At 48.0% G+C, this 14,903-nt stretch overlaps 8 protein-coding genes across 8 annotated transcripts; 3 read left to right on the plus strand and 5 right to left on the minus strand.

Annotated features, from left to right (window-relative positions):
* Window positions 1–38: 38 nt before the first annotated feature.
* N7529_012127 (uncharacterized protein) lies at window positions 39–737 on the minus strand (the record flags this gene model as incomplete). The annotated part of the gene is made up of 1 exon (XM_057247653.1): window positions 39–737. One exon carries the CDS (start codon window positions 735–737, stop codon window positions 39–41), a length of 699 nt encoding a protein of 232 aa, XP_057093002.1.
* A 622-nt stretch (window positions 738–1,359) lies between these two features.
* isn1 (IMP 5'-nucleotidase ISN1) lies at window positions 1,360–2,942 on the plus strand (the record flags this gene model as incomplete). Its single annotated transcript, XM_057247654.1, has 7 exons — window positions 1,360–1,384; window positions 1,459–1,469; window positions 1,526–1,546; window positions 1,603–1,617; window positions 1,666–1,813; window positions 1,867–2,801; window positions 2,853–2,942. The coding sequence occupies 7 exons, from the start codon at window positions 1,360–1,362 to the stop codon at window positions 2,940–2,942; spliced, it is 1,245 nt and encodes a 414-aa protein (XP_057093003.1).
* A 466-nt stretch (window positions 2,943–3,408) lies between these two features.
* Window positions 3,409–6,106, minus strand: N7529_012129 (ATP-dependent 6-phosphofructokinase; the record flags this gene model as incomplete). Its single annotated transcript, XM_057247655.1, has 4 exons — window positions 3,409–3,455; window positions 3,624–4,767; window positions 4,831–5,292; window positions 5,366–6,106. 4 exons carry the CDS (start codon window positions 6,104–6,106, stop codon window positions 3,409–3,411), a joined length of 2,394 nt encoding a protein of 797 aa, XP_057093004.1.
* Window positions 6,107–7,256: 1,150 nt separating this feature from the next.
* On the minus strand, window positions 7,257–7,454 carry N7529_012130 (uncharacterized protein; the record flags this gene model as incomplete). Its single annotated transcript, XM_057247656.1, has 1 exon — window positions 7,257–7,454. The coding sequence occupies one exon, from the start codon at window positions 7,452–7,454 to the stop codon at window positions 7,257–7,259; it is 198 nt and encodes a 65-aa protein (XP_057093005.1).
* Window positions 7,455–8,220: 766 nt separating this feature from the next.
* On the minus strand, window positions 8,221–8,630 carry N7529_012131 (uncharacterized protein; the record flags this gene model as incomplete). Its single annotated transcript, XM_057247657.1, has 3 exons — window positions 8,221–8,227; window positions 8,293–8,461; window positions 8,516–8,630. The coding sequence occupies 3 exons, from the start codon at window positions 8,628–8,630 to the stop codon at window positions 8,221–8,223; spliced, it is 291 nt and encodes a 96-aa protein (XP_057093006.1).
* Window positions 8,631–9,348: 718 nt separating this feature from the next.
* On the plus strand, window positions 9,349–10,973 carry N7529_012132 (NAD(P)/FAD-dependent oxidoreductase; the record flags this gene model as incomplete). The annotated part of the gene is made up of 3 exons (XM_057247658.1): window positions 9,349–9,367; window positions 9,467–10,011; window positions 10,083–10,973. The coding sequence occupies 3 exons, from the start codon at window positions 9,349–9,351 to the stop codon at window positions 10,971–10,973; spliced, it is 1,455 nt and encodes a 484-aa protein (XP_057093007.1).
* Window positions 10,974–11,352: 379 nt separating this feature from the next.
* N7529_012133 (mediator of RNA polymerase II transcription subunit 17) lies at window positions 11,353–13,385 on the minus strand (the record flags this gene model as incomplete). The annotated part of the gene is made up of 3 exons (XM_057247659.1): window positions 11,353–12,599; window positions 12,650–13,035; window positions 13,099–13,385. Coding segments are annotated over 3 exons (1,920 nt in total), but the record flags the coding sequence as incomplete, so codon positions are not given.
* A 532-nt stretch (window positions 13,386–13,917) lies between these two features.
* On the plus strand, window positions 13,918–14,849 carry N7529_012134 (SDR family oxidoreductase; the record flags this gene model as incomplete). Its single annotated transcript, XM_057247660.1, has 4 exons — window positions 13,918–14,228; window positions 14,279–14,386; window positions 14,442–14,598; window positions 14,664–14,849. 4 exons carry the CDS (start codon window positions 13,918–13,920, stop codon window positions 14,847–14,849), a joined length of 762 nt encoding a protein of 253 aa, XP_057093009.1.
* Between the last annotated feature and the right edge of the window lie 54 nt (window positions 14,850–14,903).

Genomic DNA, 14,903 nt, shown 5'->3' on the forward strand with positions numbered 1-14,903 from the left:
CTCGTCTCCATATCTCTACATTCAATGATAGGCACCTTTCAAGTCGAGGAACGACTCGATCCCGGTGTTGGCCGGTCCAGAGGAATGATGACAACCCTTGCCTTCATAGCAGCCTTATCCCGAACCCTCCTAGCAGGTCGTGACGATGAACCAGTTGTTTGGACATCTACATCTTGAATGTCGTTGAGGTATTCATCTGGCAAATCGACTCGGATCAAAACACCCCTGGGTTGGAAGAATGTCTCGTTCCAGTGAGAGATATGGCGAGCTAGCTTATCATCCTGAGTACCAGCCAGTGCAGTAATTAAGTTGCGTCGCTCTTGTCGACGCCTGGCGACGCGGGTGACAAAAATGGCCGGGATCGCACCCAGGATACCAACCATCAGCCCGCCCACTGCCAATGTACCCAAACCCTTGCCAACAACTATCGTCCATTGTTGCCGCGACAGCTTGGCCTCCTCGCAGATTACTTGTGTAAATTGTACCCAGTGATCTTTAGAAATTCCATAGTGTATCAATTCGTCCGGATAGTCGAAACCTGATGTGCATGTAGATGAGCGAGATGGCACTTGAAGGCCACGGCCGAGAGCGGAGGCAACAGCCAAACCAGGTTCATTTTGTTGGGGTGGAAGAATCATAGGATGATCGAATTTTTCATCGATCACAGAACCAAAATGTTCGAACTGCTCGGAAGGAGCATATGCCGGTGGGGCATCATAGGGCGCAGGTGAGTTCATTGTTGAAGTGTGTATAGATGTGACTAGCATTGAAGATTTTGATTTGTGTCGCTTTCCAAGAGTTTCCTCTTTTTTTGGATTAAATTCGTTAGAGGTATAAGGTAAGGTTGCTTTCAAGTAAGAAGTTATTGATACGAACGTGTTATTCTGAAAAAGCAGCTGTCGACATTTATACTTCCTCTACTAGTCGGCTCTTTAGGCATCGATGATTTGCCATCAAGCTTTTGTCGCTTCCCCAGGCAATATCAGCAACTGTGATTGAGGCATCGTGGCAGTGCTGCCTGGTCGGCTTATCCGGTTGTCATTAAGAGTCATAAGTCTCCAAGAAATCCTTCTAGGCCTCAACAATTCGTATTCGAGGCTCTTTCAATAATGAACCAATGCGGTGGAGTTACGCATAGAGCCCCCAATAATTATAGGCTAGAGCCCAATTAGTTCAAGTTCGGCAGCAAATACGCATAGTCAGCAATATTCGAAATAATAATGCCTAGATATGCAACCATATTGAAGGCTTGGGGTCGTATTGCATACCTATTAGGGCCAATGAGTCACAAAGGGGACAGTGCACTAGCTAAACCGCGAAAGGGACAGATCATCTAAAAACATCTTCTCTTCAAACAACATGACGACAAGATACCGAGTTGAATGTGAGTCAGATATTAACTCTAACAGATTAATTACCTTAATTTACCTTGGGAATGACACTAATCTTCCATTCTAGATGCGCTCAAGGTGATTTTACCTCTCTCTCTGTCCTTTTTCTTGCCCCCTCACTGACTCCGCAGTAGACCCATCGCCGGGATCAACTAGTAAGTCCTACCTAGTCCTCACAAGAAGAGCAAAGGATTCTAACAATTTTTGATAGATTGAATGGATCAAAGTATGTCGCTCAACTATTTCTCACATTGGTCAATTCTAATCCCTCTAGGGTCTACTGGCTGTTCCCTTTGTTTTGCATTCCCAGCCCACCGCCATTTACCAGGAACACGGTGAAGGGCTGAAGACCGTTGCTGCCGACACCCACCTGCGCTATGCAGAAATTATGAGAGATGTAGAAAATTTGATGCTCGATCATAGTAAGTCAAGTGGTATTCATGATGGCCTTCAACGAACTAATTGTCCCTTCAAGTTCATCATCATGAACGCAACGCCCCTGGAAAGTCCAAGTTGAATTTACTTGTCCCCACTGTTGGCACGTTCTTTACCCAGTTGTACTTGGAAGATGCATTCAAATATCAGGATCAAAAGCGGTTCATCAGCCGGCGACGATTTGTGGCCCCTTCATTCAACGACATCCGACTCATTTTAAACTCTGCTCAAGTATTGGGCCTTGTCCGCTCCAGTGATGTGAAATTGGTCACATTCGATGGAGATGTGACTCTGTATGATGATGGGGCTTGTCTCATGCCTGACAACCCGGTAATTCCCCGAATCTTGCGACTTCTCCAACAGGATCGCAAGGTCGGCATTGTCACTGCAGCTGGGTACACCGACGCGCCCAAGTATTATGAGCGGTTACAGGGTCTCCTGGATGCGATACATGATTCGACTACTCTCACTGCTGATCAGAAGCAAGGATTGATAGTCATGGGTGGTGAGAGCAATTTTCTGTTCCGCTTTGATCCGACCTCGGATGCCCGGCTGTGCTACGTGCCGCGGAGGGAGTGGCTTCTAGAGGAAATGAAGGCCTGGAGTGAGGACGATATCACGCAGCTGCTCGATCTAGCCGAGTCCGCCTTGCGTGCTTGTGCCGAAAATTTGAACTTACCTGCTGCGGTTTTGCGTAAGGATCGTGCGGTCGGTGTCTACCCTGTCAACGGCGTGCGGATCAACCGGGAGCAATTGGAAGAGACGGTTTTGGTTGTTCAAAACACAGTGCAGCGTTCGGCCGTTGGGTCGAGATTGCCATTCTGCGCTTTCAACGGCGGGAACGATGTTTTTGTCGATATTGGCGACAAATCATGGGGTGTGCGTGCCTGTCAGCGCTACTTCGGGGATATCAGTCCATCGAAAACTTTGCATGTTGGTGATCAATTCTTGTCTGCTGGAGCCAATGACTTCAAGGTATGGAGATACTATCATCGATTGTCAAATCAAACTAACGCTTCTCTCTAGGCTCGTCTTGCATCCACAACTGCTTGGATTGCAAGTCCTGCTGAGACTGTGGATCTACTCGATGAGTTGGAGAGTACAGTTCACCCGTAACACCGGAATATAGTATGCTATGGAATCAGATCTCGCTGATTTGTTGACTTTTGGCATGTCGTTTGCACCGCAAAGGCACCGTAGTACAATTTCTCGTTCATCATTCTAAAGATCGTCTCGATCCACTCAGGGAACTTTCATTTGGCTATTCTATTTTCAAAGCAGTGTATGTCCTCGACTACGAGTCTTGTAAGGAACAGGTCGAAAAAAAGCATCAAACGAAACATAAAATCACCCAAACTCCCAGGCATCAATGTACTCCAGATCATCTGTCAGTCTGGGGGATCTAGTTGCATAGCATCATACAAAGCGTAACCAACGTGTTGCACTATCGCCCGATATCACAAGGATAGCGGATGGCTCGCCGGCCAGTGTTGAGAAAATTCGGAAATTTCCCAGGGGCGTCATTGGCGTGGATTCCATGGGTGTTTGGAAAGAGGTTGAAGTCTTGTGGATGGAGATCGCTTCAAGGGGAGCTGGGAACCGAGGGTATGGATCGGAAGGTAGCAGGATCTGGAAGTTTTGGAACAAAGGAAATCGTTAACATTCGTAATTGAAGGGCATGGCACCAAGGGTCATCAGTTAACAGGGGGTCGATCCTTGGAGGGCCTAAATCGAGCAGAACGGAAGTCGGAATGGACAAGCAAAAAGCAAAACCGGAGTTGTCGTCAGTTTACGTACTCTCGTAGCAAGACCAGGTCTCATTAGTAGTAGCATGGGAGCGGCCCGACAGAACATTGACAACGTTCTGCAAGTCGAGCCAGAACTCGGACTTGGGACGACGGCGAGCCCAATCAGTTTCGGTCGCCTCGAGTCCGGAGTCGCCTCCCATAGGCGAGAACAGCACCTGGGATCCCTTTACACCAATCACGGCGGATGACAAGGGATCCGCAGCGATATCGTCACGGCTTTTGCCAACGTATCCTTCGATGTGCTCCATACACCTAATGGCCATACGCAGGGCACGCACACGATCCATAGGCGATGGCTTTCCACCTTGCTGGAAGTGTCCCGGAACGGCCGCACGAGACTCGAATCGACCCTTGGCTTCCTCCTTGATCATATCAGCGATGAATTGGGTGGTGTATGTGCCTGAGGCACACTCGTTGCGTAGGATGATCTTGCCGGCACGGTTAGCTCCTTTGTCGCGAATGAAGTTGTCGCGGAGGAAATCAATATCGCGCGAGATCATCTTGATATCCACACCCTCTTCTGGGATGTAGACTGCCACGGCACCGACGGCCAGACCAGCCGTAGTTGCAATGTATCCAGACTTTCCACCTTGGGTCTCAATGACGAACACTCGACGACGAGAAGAAGAGGCAGATTGACGAATGGCATCACAGAAGTCAATCAAGGTGTTCAGGCAGGTGTCGCTGCCTAGAGAGTACTCGGTTCCGGGAACGTTGTTGGAGATAGTAGCTGGGAGCACAATAAGTGGGATCTTGAACGCGTCATACTTCGCGCGAGCCTGGCGCAGCTCACTGACGGCTGTGAAAGCCTCAAAGCCACCAACAACAAACAAGGCGTCAAACTTGTACAGCTCAAAGCACTTAGCAACGTTTTCCATGTCAGCAGATGGAAGGCTACGGTTAGTTCCAATATCGGAACCACCCTCGTTAACCCAGCTATCGGCTTCCAGCCAAGTGACCTCACGCACTGAGCTGATCGGCTTGTCGTCGTGGTGGCGGCACAGTCCGGGAAAACCGTTGTGAATAGCCAGCGGGGTGTGGCCACGGGTCAAAGAGTATGCGACAGCGGCACGAGTCGCTTGGTTCATACCACCGGCCGGGGCACCAACGTGAATAATGGCAATGCGCATTCTCTATAGGAAATCAGTATCTGGAGGTGTGGGATTGGTATGATAGGCTGGTGGATAAAAGCATACCTTTCCCTCTGGAAGAGTCATCTTAGGGTGCTCTGGAATCGCCGTGTTCAGATAGGCGTTGTAGTATTCCTTGAACTCGGGATCGCGCATCTCCATAGCAGTGTCAAATTCTTTGTTGTCAATCTTCGAGGCCACGTTCTTGGTTGCTTGAACTGCTTCCATCAACGGGGTGCGCATGATCTTGTTTTCGCGGATAGTGATGACCGGAGAGGGTGATTCAGGTGACATTTCCAGCACGGCACGGACGGCCTCCACTCCCTGCAAGGTGGAGAGCCAGCGGTCGTAGGCGCATGCTGCGCCACCTCGTTGGGTGTGGCCCAGGATAGTGACTCGGGTGTCCAATTCCAAGCGATCTGTGAGAATATCCTTGATCTTTGAGCTCGAAACCTTGTTCAATTGGCGATCCTGGGCTCCCTCGGCGACGATGACAATGGTACGGCGCTTGCCGCGTTCGGTACGGTTCTGCAAAATCCAACGTGTCAGTCCAGATGATCATTCAATGTTGATCATTCAATGTTGATCTCCCAATTCGCACCTTGGTGATCACAGAGCACATTTCATCTTCCCATCCTTCCTTGGGGGGCATCTCGGGAAGGAACAACCAATCAGCACCGGTACTGATAGCTGACATCAGGGCAAGCCATCCACAGTGACGGCCCATGACCTCAATGACGAAGCCACGCTGGTGGGAGAACGCAGTATCGAAGACGTCGTCGACAGCATCACAGATGCGGGTGAGGGATGAATAGCAACCGATGGTGGCATCTGTTCCGGACATATCATTGTCAATAGAACCCACGAGTCCCACGATGTTCAGCACCTTGTATGGTTCCACCTGCTCTGCGGACAGCTCGCCCGAAGCGATGAGGTCCTCCAACAGGCTCGGCCACTCTGCACGGAAGACATCGGCACCAGTCAAACTGCCATCACCACCACAGACGACCAAAGCATCGATACCACGGAGGACCATGTTCTTCGCAGCCTTCATACGGCCAGCGCGCTCACGGAATCCCTTGCTGCGGGCAGAACCAATAAGAGTACCTCCGCGGGATAACCATCCACGGACATCCTCCCAGTGCAACTGGCGGATCAAGTTACCACCATTCACCAAACCCTCATATCCTTCGAAGATGGCGTAGGCTTCACAATCGCAGTGAATTGCCATGCGAACAACGGCCCGCACGGCACCATTCATACCGGGGGCATCTCCACCGGAGGTGAGAACACCGATACGGCGTCTCTTAGCCGGCTGAGTAGGAATCTTGAGTGGCTCCATTGTCGGGATCAATTCAAAGTATCGACCCGAAGTAGAGATTAATCAAGAGAATGGGGTAATGATTGTAATAATTGGCAAACAAAAGTAAAAGACAAGAAGAAGGGAAAAAAAGAGCCGATACAAGGCGTTGTAAAGCTCCAATTATGAATGGGTGGGATGTGGAGGGGTCAACCCAATCCGGTGAGAGAAATTGGGCAGAAGGTGGGTGCTTTGCGTCACAAAAACTTGTGAAGAGCTAACCGGTTGATCTTGAAACTTACAACTTAAAACAAGTTCAGGCTTGAGAGATGATTCAATTTATATAGTAAGATGGGAATATATTCCGCGATGGTCAGACTTAAGTTGACATGGCCTGACATTCCATCCCTCAGTACCTTCATGGTACCTGCGTTTCCTTATGAATTGGCTGCACGACGCATGTCACCGTCTGGTTCTTTTAGGCTTAGTGCGGGACAGCGGAAGTGCGGGCGGTGAATGGTGACGTCAATGTGTTTTGGTTAGTTTAACTTGTTTGTCTCGCCATATTTGATCTGTTTGAATTCATAATGACATCTTGATACTCATTGACCTCATCACATTATACTCTTCAGGGCTCCTTCACTCTATCATCGTTCTTTTTCCATCATAAACCATCACAAGCTATCATTTCCAACCTCAGCGAGTGATATAGCCACCATTGGTGAAGATGCTCTGACCAGTAATATACACACCCTCCGTGCACAGGAATCGGATCAGAGCAATATCCTGCACCATCATTAGCCGGTTACCCATACCATTGCTCTTATCGAAGGGCAGACTCGGGGGACTCTTGTAGATAAAAATAAGCCTTCGGGGGTCAGTTACAGGATCTGTGGCACAGGGTCACAACTCAACTCAGGGGTATCTATGGGACCTGGCCACGTTGTTGACACTGACACGTCGGGCCTGCAGCTCTTTGCACAATCTTGTGTGGTGCTCCACAGGTGCCTTTGATCCAGCATAGGATGTGTAGAATCCGGTGAAAGCTCCGAGCAATGCAGTCTAACGAAACATGGGCAGCAGCAAATTTGAGAATGAAACACGCAGCCTTGGAATTTATTCTATGTGGTAATGTCAATTGTCGGTACGGTTTTCTTCCGAGAAAAGGTCTTCTACATACGCGAAAATGGAGTCATATTCCTCCTCCGATGTCTTGGTAATGGGCTTCTTCTAACACCTTGTCCACAGTATTGACGACGATATTAATCTTACCAAAACCCTTCACCATGGACTGGAAAAGATGTTCAACTGCAGTAGCGGTGGTCAAATCACCCTGATAAAAGGCCACCTTCAAGCTAGAGTACTTGTTCAATGAAGCATCCAACTGCATTGTCCTTGCTACTTGCAAAGTAGTAGTGTAGTGAAGCGCCAAATTGGCACAAGCACTGGCCAATTTCTCGGCAGTTGCCGCCCCTAGGTTCTTGACACCTCCAGTGATCAGCGCGATATCGCCGTTCAATGCTATGTTAAAAGAGTATGAATCACGAGCACTTCGGATTTCAAAATGAAAAGATTGAATGAGATTAGGAATAAAATCCGTGCGACTACCTCCAAATTAATAATTCACATGCGCTCGCGGTCCGCTAGGCGAGTAACATATCCAATGCCCCATGACAACAAATATTCTGCGAACAGCAATTTGGTTGGCTCGTGGATGCTTGCAGCTGAAAAATAAGCCACAAAGAAGACAGGTCAATCCTGCAAATCTCCGAGCGGGCTCTGGGCCTAACTTTACCAGGACAATGGTTGCACGAATGGTATTTCTTCCTGATATGCCCTTAGTCCACCTCGGCTGGGAGCTGGACGATGTGTAGCATCATCTGGTGAAGGTCAATCTATGTCTCATATTCAATAGTGCCGCTTTTTGTGACGATCCAATTGAGCACACAAAATTCATACAGGTTACCTATTCCAGCCCTCAGCTCAATATGGTGGTTAATACGAAGGGTAAGTCGGCCACCTCGAACACTCACACACTGTATTCACAATCTTAGCCCACTGGTTACATTCATGGTTTGCTTGGTTGCTGAGAATATATTAATTTAAAATACATTAGGATGAGAATCCATCATCAACGATTTTCCACAACGCTCAGCCTAACGCCTGCATGAATTATCTGTTGTGGTCAGCTTCAAATTGGTCTTTTTGACATTAGACACTTCACTTACCCTGAGCACGAGTGGCTGCCCTCGGTCTTGGGATTTTTGCATTCACTGCTGCAGAGCTTTGGGTGTCCAACGTCACCAGGGTTCTTGCAGTGGAACAGAACATTTTTCAAATCCTCCTTCTCCAGGTCTGAGCCTTTCAAGGCATCCTTAAGATCATCCTCGGTGAATCCTTATTAATTGATTAGTTCGTTGTAACAAACAAGGCGAGCATTCAGTCCATTACCTTTGTCTTTGATCAAGACATCAGAGCAGTAATCAAAACTAGGAGTGCAGGTCTTTTGTGCGAGCCCACTTGTGGCCAGAGCAAAAAGTGTAACAAGGACAGATGAGAATTTCATGGTGAATTGGATTTCGGTTCTTTTGGCAAAGCAATGAAGTGAGGAGGAATAGATGGGAATGGCGAAATTATTATATGTTACAGCTAACCCTCCGAAATGATCAAGGCACAACCCAAGAGTTCGCATTCCTAGGACTCGTCTACAAAGCTTGGTCCTAGACCGCTACTTTGGAATGTTACCGGGAATGTAGGTAGGCCATCTACATACCTGGACTGGAACGTGGAGGATTTACTAGGCATCCCCAAGATTCTTAAACTGATGAGGTCACCAATTATAATATAAGTGATAACTAGTATGCTTAAAATATGAGAGTCATCTATAAGAGAAACATAATTCCGTCGACATTTCCGCTTGCGAAATCAAGCAATTTCTACAAACCATGTGGCGGAATGTGGAGCTCACACTCTAGATGTATAGACCCCATACCTAGGTAGTTTACCCCATAGTTTGCTGTAGTGGGCAGCATGTATCGTCAGATTATGTCTTCATACATACTTATACCATATCTTAGGGATACACCATTGTTCTATACCAAAAACTAACTAAAGGCTCTATTCCCACTCGGGCAATTGTATCCATTGAGATAAGATAAACCCCGCACTCCACGAAAGCTCATACATATATCTTCCAAGCCCAATGCGTAAAATTCTCGCATAAACATCTGAGCACTTTACCCTTGACATACCTAGGTAAAAATTCATTGGCTTTTTTTTCACCAATGGCACCTAATGACTCCGGTAATTCAATTGATCCTATTCCTCCAATTAAGGCTATGCTCAACCAAGAACACCTTTAGGTGTGCCGCAAAAATGCATGTAAAATCTGACTTGACATAGTTTTCAGCCTTATCGTGGCTGATCCAGGCCTGCCACGGTCCAATCCTACCCAATCTTACTGGCAGCACATTCCGCATGCTCTCGCTGACATCCAATCCCCGGATTTGCCAGCCAATCGAGACTTTGCTGTTATTGGATCAGGAATCACGGGTTTAGCGGTGACAAAAACCCTCTTGGAGCGCCATTCTACTGCTACAGTAACCGTTCTGGAGGCTCGTACCCTGTGTTCGGGTGCAACTGGACGCAATGGTGGTCAAATGGCTGCGAATGCTGGAGAACAGTATTTGAATCTAGCAGAAACTCATGGGGCCGAAACAGCGGGCAAGATTGTGGACTTTACATTCCGTAACTTGGAGAAGATGCAGGAATTAATCAAGGAGTACGAGGTGGTAGAGTTAAGCGAGTTGCAGAATTTGCGGAAACTGCGAGTCTTTTTGACACAGGGGAAATTTGACGATTTCAAGAAAAGCATTGCCCGTCTAGAAGCAGATCACCCTTCCAGGAGAGGGTTATATACAATCCTGGATGCGGATGCAGTCGTGAAAGTCAGTTTTGCTCATGCTTAGTGCGTTGCGTATTATGTCGCTGAAACGTGCCACTCCGACTTTTAATTTAGGAACATGGAATCCACGGCACATCTGGAGGAGCATTGCTTCCTGCAGGAACAGTCTGGCCATATCGTCTGGTCACCAAAGTGTTCTCGGCGCTCTTGGAAAAATATCCTGGGCGACTGACAATTGAAACACATACTCCAGTTGAATCAATTGAGCATACTTCTATACGTGCCTCGCCTATCACGGCCATTGGTTCATACGTACTACGCACTTCTCGCGGTCCATTGCGAGCCAGCGCCGTAGTGCATTGCACCAATGGGTATAGTGGGCATCTTGTCCCAGGCCTCAGAGGACTTGTCTATCCTTTCAAAGGAACGATGACTGTTCAAGATCCAGAGAACTCGGTACCTAACCAAGGCACTGCTATCTCATGGGGCTTCCACTATCCTCCCTCTTGTGACCCCGAAACAAAGCGGATTGGATACGGGCTGTATTATCTAGGACAAAGTGCAAAGACTGGATATTTCTACTTTGGCGGCGAGAATGCACGCATTGACGAGTCAGTGTCGGCAGACGATAGCTTTGTGGCTGAACACTCCGTTGTCCACCTTCAATCGGTCCTACCACGATTTTTCGGCAAAAATGTTAGATCCAACTGGCGGCTGATCAGTGCCTGGAGTGGTATTATGGGTTATTCGCCTGACGGTCTTCCAATAGTCGGACAATTGTCGTGTAAACTGACAGAGCGAAAGGGGGATGGTGAGTGGATTGCCGCTGCATTCAATGGTTATGGCATGGCGAATAGCCTGCTAAGTGGGGAGGCTTTGGGTTTGATGATATTGGGAGAAGATGTCAGCAGTTGGCTCCCAATGGCCTACGGATTGGGCGAAAGAAGGCTGCGAGAGGCGCTCACGATCCCAAAGGCCATCAGTGCTCTGAACTCGAAGCTATGAGATTGTCTCAATTTGAAATTTTTGGAACAAACTTGCTGATATTTCTATCTGATCATATTCCAGTGGATTCGGCTTGCCATCACAATGTAGGGTATCAAAACAGGTCAAAGTTTATCCGTATTCACATCGGAGAAACCTGCTTTTTTTCGTAGGTGATCGACTCGGTCGGAACACATTTCTTCGGCTTTTTGACAAAAAGTCAAAAAGGCTTCAAAAAGCGAGAAAAAAAATGGACTCGCGGGGAATCGAACCCCGGACCACTCCCATGCTAAGGGAGTATTATACCACTAAACCACAAGCCCGGTGAGATGGAAGTGGCGAGGAAATTTCGGCTTAAGGCGGGCTCGGTGGAGTACTCGACTTCAGCCCGATCCTCATTTCAGGTCAGTGTAGTGGCTCGGACATAATCCATCAACGACAGAGGAGAGGTAGTCAGAGGCTTCCAGACACGGGGACTGGAATCGTGGGAAGATTTTTCAAATTGTCCACGCCCAGTCCCATCGATACAACGCACGGTGTAGATTTCAAGAGACAATTCATGGCGGGAAAAGGCAATCTTCATCTTCTTGCGCTTGAGTGAATCTGATGACAACAGGAGTTCGCCGTGCTGAGGGTAAATTGCTTGCCATAATTGTTTCTCTGGGTTCTCGGGGTTGGTTTTGAAAGGTTCGTTGGAGATGGCGAAGACAACATCAATTAGCAACAAATGGGTGATGGCGGCTTCAACTTCGTCTTTATGAGAAAGGCGACCGGGAGACTTGAGGTCTAGGTATTTGGGCATATCGAATGACACATCAAAGTTGGTGCCATGGGGGGGCAAAGAAAGGTTTGTGCGAATGGAGATTGAGAAAGAACCCTTAGGAGCCAACAATTCTCCCTTGAAAGTAGACTCGAAGGGAGTCAAGAAGTTTTCGACAAGGGCTTCCACGGTCGGAGCATGAGAATTTTGTCCCTGTCCCGTCGAGAAAATCTCTGCGGTGTAACCTTGGGGGTTCAAGTTTGCCGACCGCAGTACAGCAAAGAGATCATTCAGTAATGATTTGAGCCACCTTACATGAGACATGTGCTGAATGTAGGCTAAGGCTGGGCGAAGAAGCTGATGTTCAGGAACCGATCGCTTCTTTGTAACCAAGGGTGGTGGAAGTAGAGTCCGACGTTGTAGGTTTTGACGGTGAGCATACGCCAACAGGATTCGAATCGTATGGGCCAAACCCTCCGCAAGTGAGTTCCCTTGCTGTGAGATACCCTGGTCGGGCTGCAGGTTATTTCCATCGACGTCCACCATGTCCAGGAGGATCTCAAGATCATCAGAGGCAGGGATTTGGATAAGATTCTGACGCGTCGTCACGCCGAAGCTTGCGATCGCCCGAGCTTCTCGCACCAGCTCATGGTAGAGTTCCTCTTCAAAGACAGTGTCCCGTGCTTGTAAGATACGACCTTCGATTGTGTCCTCGCCATTCAACGTGGGATGAATTGGTTTAGAATAACCCGAAATCCGGCCATCTTGTACCACTCGAACCCGGACGTAACGGGCTTTGGAGGGAATGAGTCCCTTGTCCAGCAGCAACCCACCATCTTCGGCTCGGCGTAAGGAGGCAAGCCCGCGGTCGCGAAAAACTGGTGTAGCTATATTGTGGGGTTAGGAAATGTATATCGTGATTTGCATTTGCGCTCACCTTCAAGGAATCCATATTGCACACCTAGCGCTTGTCTTTCACGAGGGAGTCGAGAAACCTTCCATCCTTTGTTTTTGACAGCCAGTACCTCATTCCAGTATCGAGTCTCCGACGCGACTTCGGATTCAAGTCTGGTGGCGGACTGCAGAAGCTTATTTGCGGCCCCATTGAAGTTTTGAATCCGCCATCCCCTCGACACCGCTGAAATATCTTTCGCTGTTGATTCTGGCTTCGGTGGGGGGTTCACAACCTCGGCATTGAGCGAACCTAGGGGTGCGACTTGCTTGAGGAAGGCCGACATGGAGGTCTCGGCCTGGCGCGGGGCTTGCTTGGAGAGCAACAGAGAGACGAAATCGAGGGCGAACATGGTCTCCATATGAGCTTGCCTGAAATATCATCCATCATCAATTCTGAGCTTCAAACCACTCGTTCGAACCCAATAAACTCACATGGCGAACTGGGTGATGTCTGCACGCCGCTTGTATAATTGCTCCAAGCGCTCCGTCGAATCAAGATCAGTCACATCTTCACTCTCACTATCCTCATCCAGCTCATCCTTGTCTTTCTCTTCGGCGATCTTGTTTCGGAGAACCTCTTCGTTCACATCGCGAAATGAACCCCACTGGTTATTGATTTGAGCGATCTCGACAGGCAAAGTATCCGGGCGGTCATTCTTCTCGAGGATGGGGCGCAATGGTAAATTGAACGAGTCGGCCATGGCGTTCAGGGGACCACTCCTTGGGATGTTTCAATCAAAAGGTTCAAAAAGAAGTGACAGTCGCAGGTTCATATCGGTGACGCAAGTTGCACGTGATCTAGGATTTGTGAGAGGGAAGAAAAGAAGAGAGGAGAGATCCATGGATGATAAAAGAATTAGTTATGATTATTATTACTCCCTAGACACCTATGCATGTATTATATGGATCAAAATGATCCTTGTCTAGGAGTTTTCGATTAATAAGATTTCGAGGTGAAGCTTGGAGTGACGAACTGTTATATATATGTATAGTTACCCCCATACATATGTAGGTACATATCTAGGATCTTCGTTTTCCAATAATTCTTTACCCTGTATGGATTTCTTCCGTATCCTGGAATGAGAATGGAGATTATATTGTGATCGAACACAAGGTATAAACGTGTGATGCCCGGAGTTAACCCTCGGGACCTTCTCAGCAATCCCGTTTCTCCACCATCATACTTTATTCACTCTTTGACATCTTCCCCCCTTTATTGATTTCACTTACTGCTTTTTACTATCTTATATAATGGCTTCATATCTTGTGACCGGCTCTTCTCGGGGCCTTGGATTGGCGTTAATCGCTCGTCTCGCGACATTTTCTAAAACCGAGGTGGGAACTATCATCGCGACCGCTCGCCAGGATAATTCTTCTCAACTGAAAGAAATCGTCGATGCATCGTCAGGGCGAGTACAGCTGGTCAAGTTAGATGTGACTGATGCATTGAGTGTTCAAGAGGCCGTCCAAGCAGTTGAGCGCCAGCTACAAGGCAAAGGACTTGACTATCTGATCAACAACGCGGGAGCAATGGACTGGTCGCCAACAGGAATAGAAGGAATGTACGTAGGAATCATATAATAAAGTATTTGCTGTGATACTGATTTGACAGGGACAATCTGACCGAGATGTTGAATGTCAATACTACGGGACCACATATTGTCTCGCGGGCTTTCTTGCCGCTTCTTCGCAAAGGAGAAAAGAAAACTGTGATAAACATGTGAGTAAAAGTGACTAGAGGCCTTGGTATCACCAGGAAACTGATTGAGTTCAAGATCGACCACTCTAGGCTCCATTGCTATGGTTGATGCGTTTCGACTCCTGCCCTCGCCGGCATATAAGATCTCTAAGGCCGCTCTTAACATGCTTACTGCGCAATATGCTAAGCAATATGCCAATGACGGCTTTACTTTCTTGGGGATCAGTCCCGGGGTAAGTCAAGATTCCGGTGTTTTCTACAAGCCGAGGGCTTTTCACAATGTTGCTAACACCGACAGTGGCTACGCACTGACCTTGGCAGTTCTCGGGCAGATCTCTCAGTTGAAACAGGGGCTGAAAAGGTGCTGGATATTATCCAACAAGCAACACCAAAGCAGAATGGGAAATTCCTCAACATACATGTCCCCGGATGGGAGACGCGGGAGGGTGCAAATCAATATGACGGCAAAGAGATTCCTTGGTAATGGGCAGGCTTTGGACAGACACACTCTATGTCGCCTTCTTTTATTGACAAGCCA

This window comes from Penicillium soppii, assembly GCF_028829465.1.
Source record: "Penicillium soppii strain IBT 18220 chromosome Unknown utg000010l, whole genome shotgun sequence".
Lineage (NCBI taxonomy): Eukaryota > Fungi > Ascomycota > Eurotiomycetes > Eurotiales > Aspergillaceae > Penicillium > Penicillium soppii.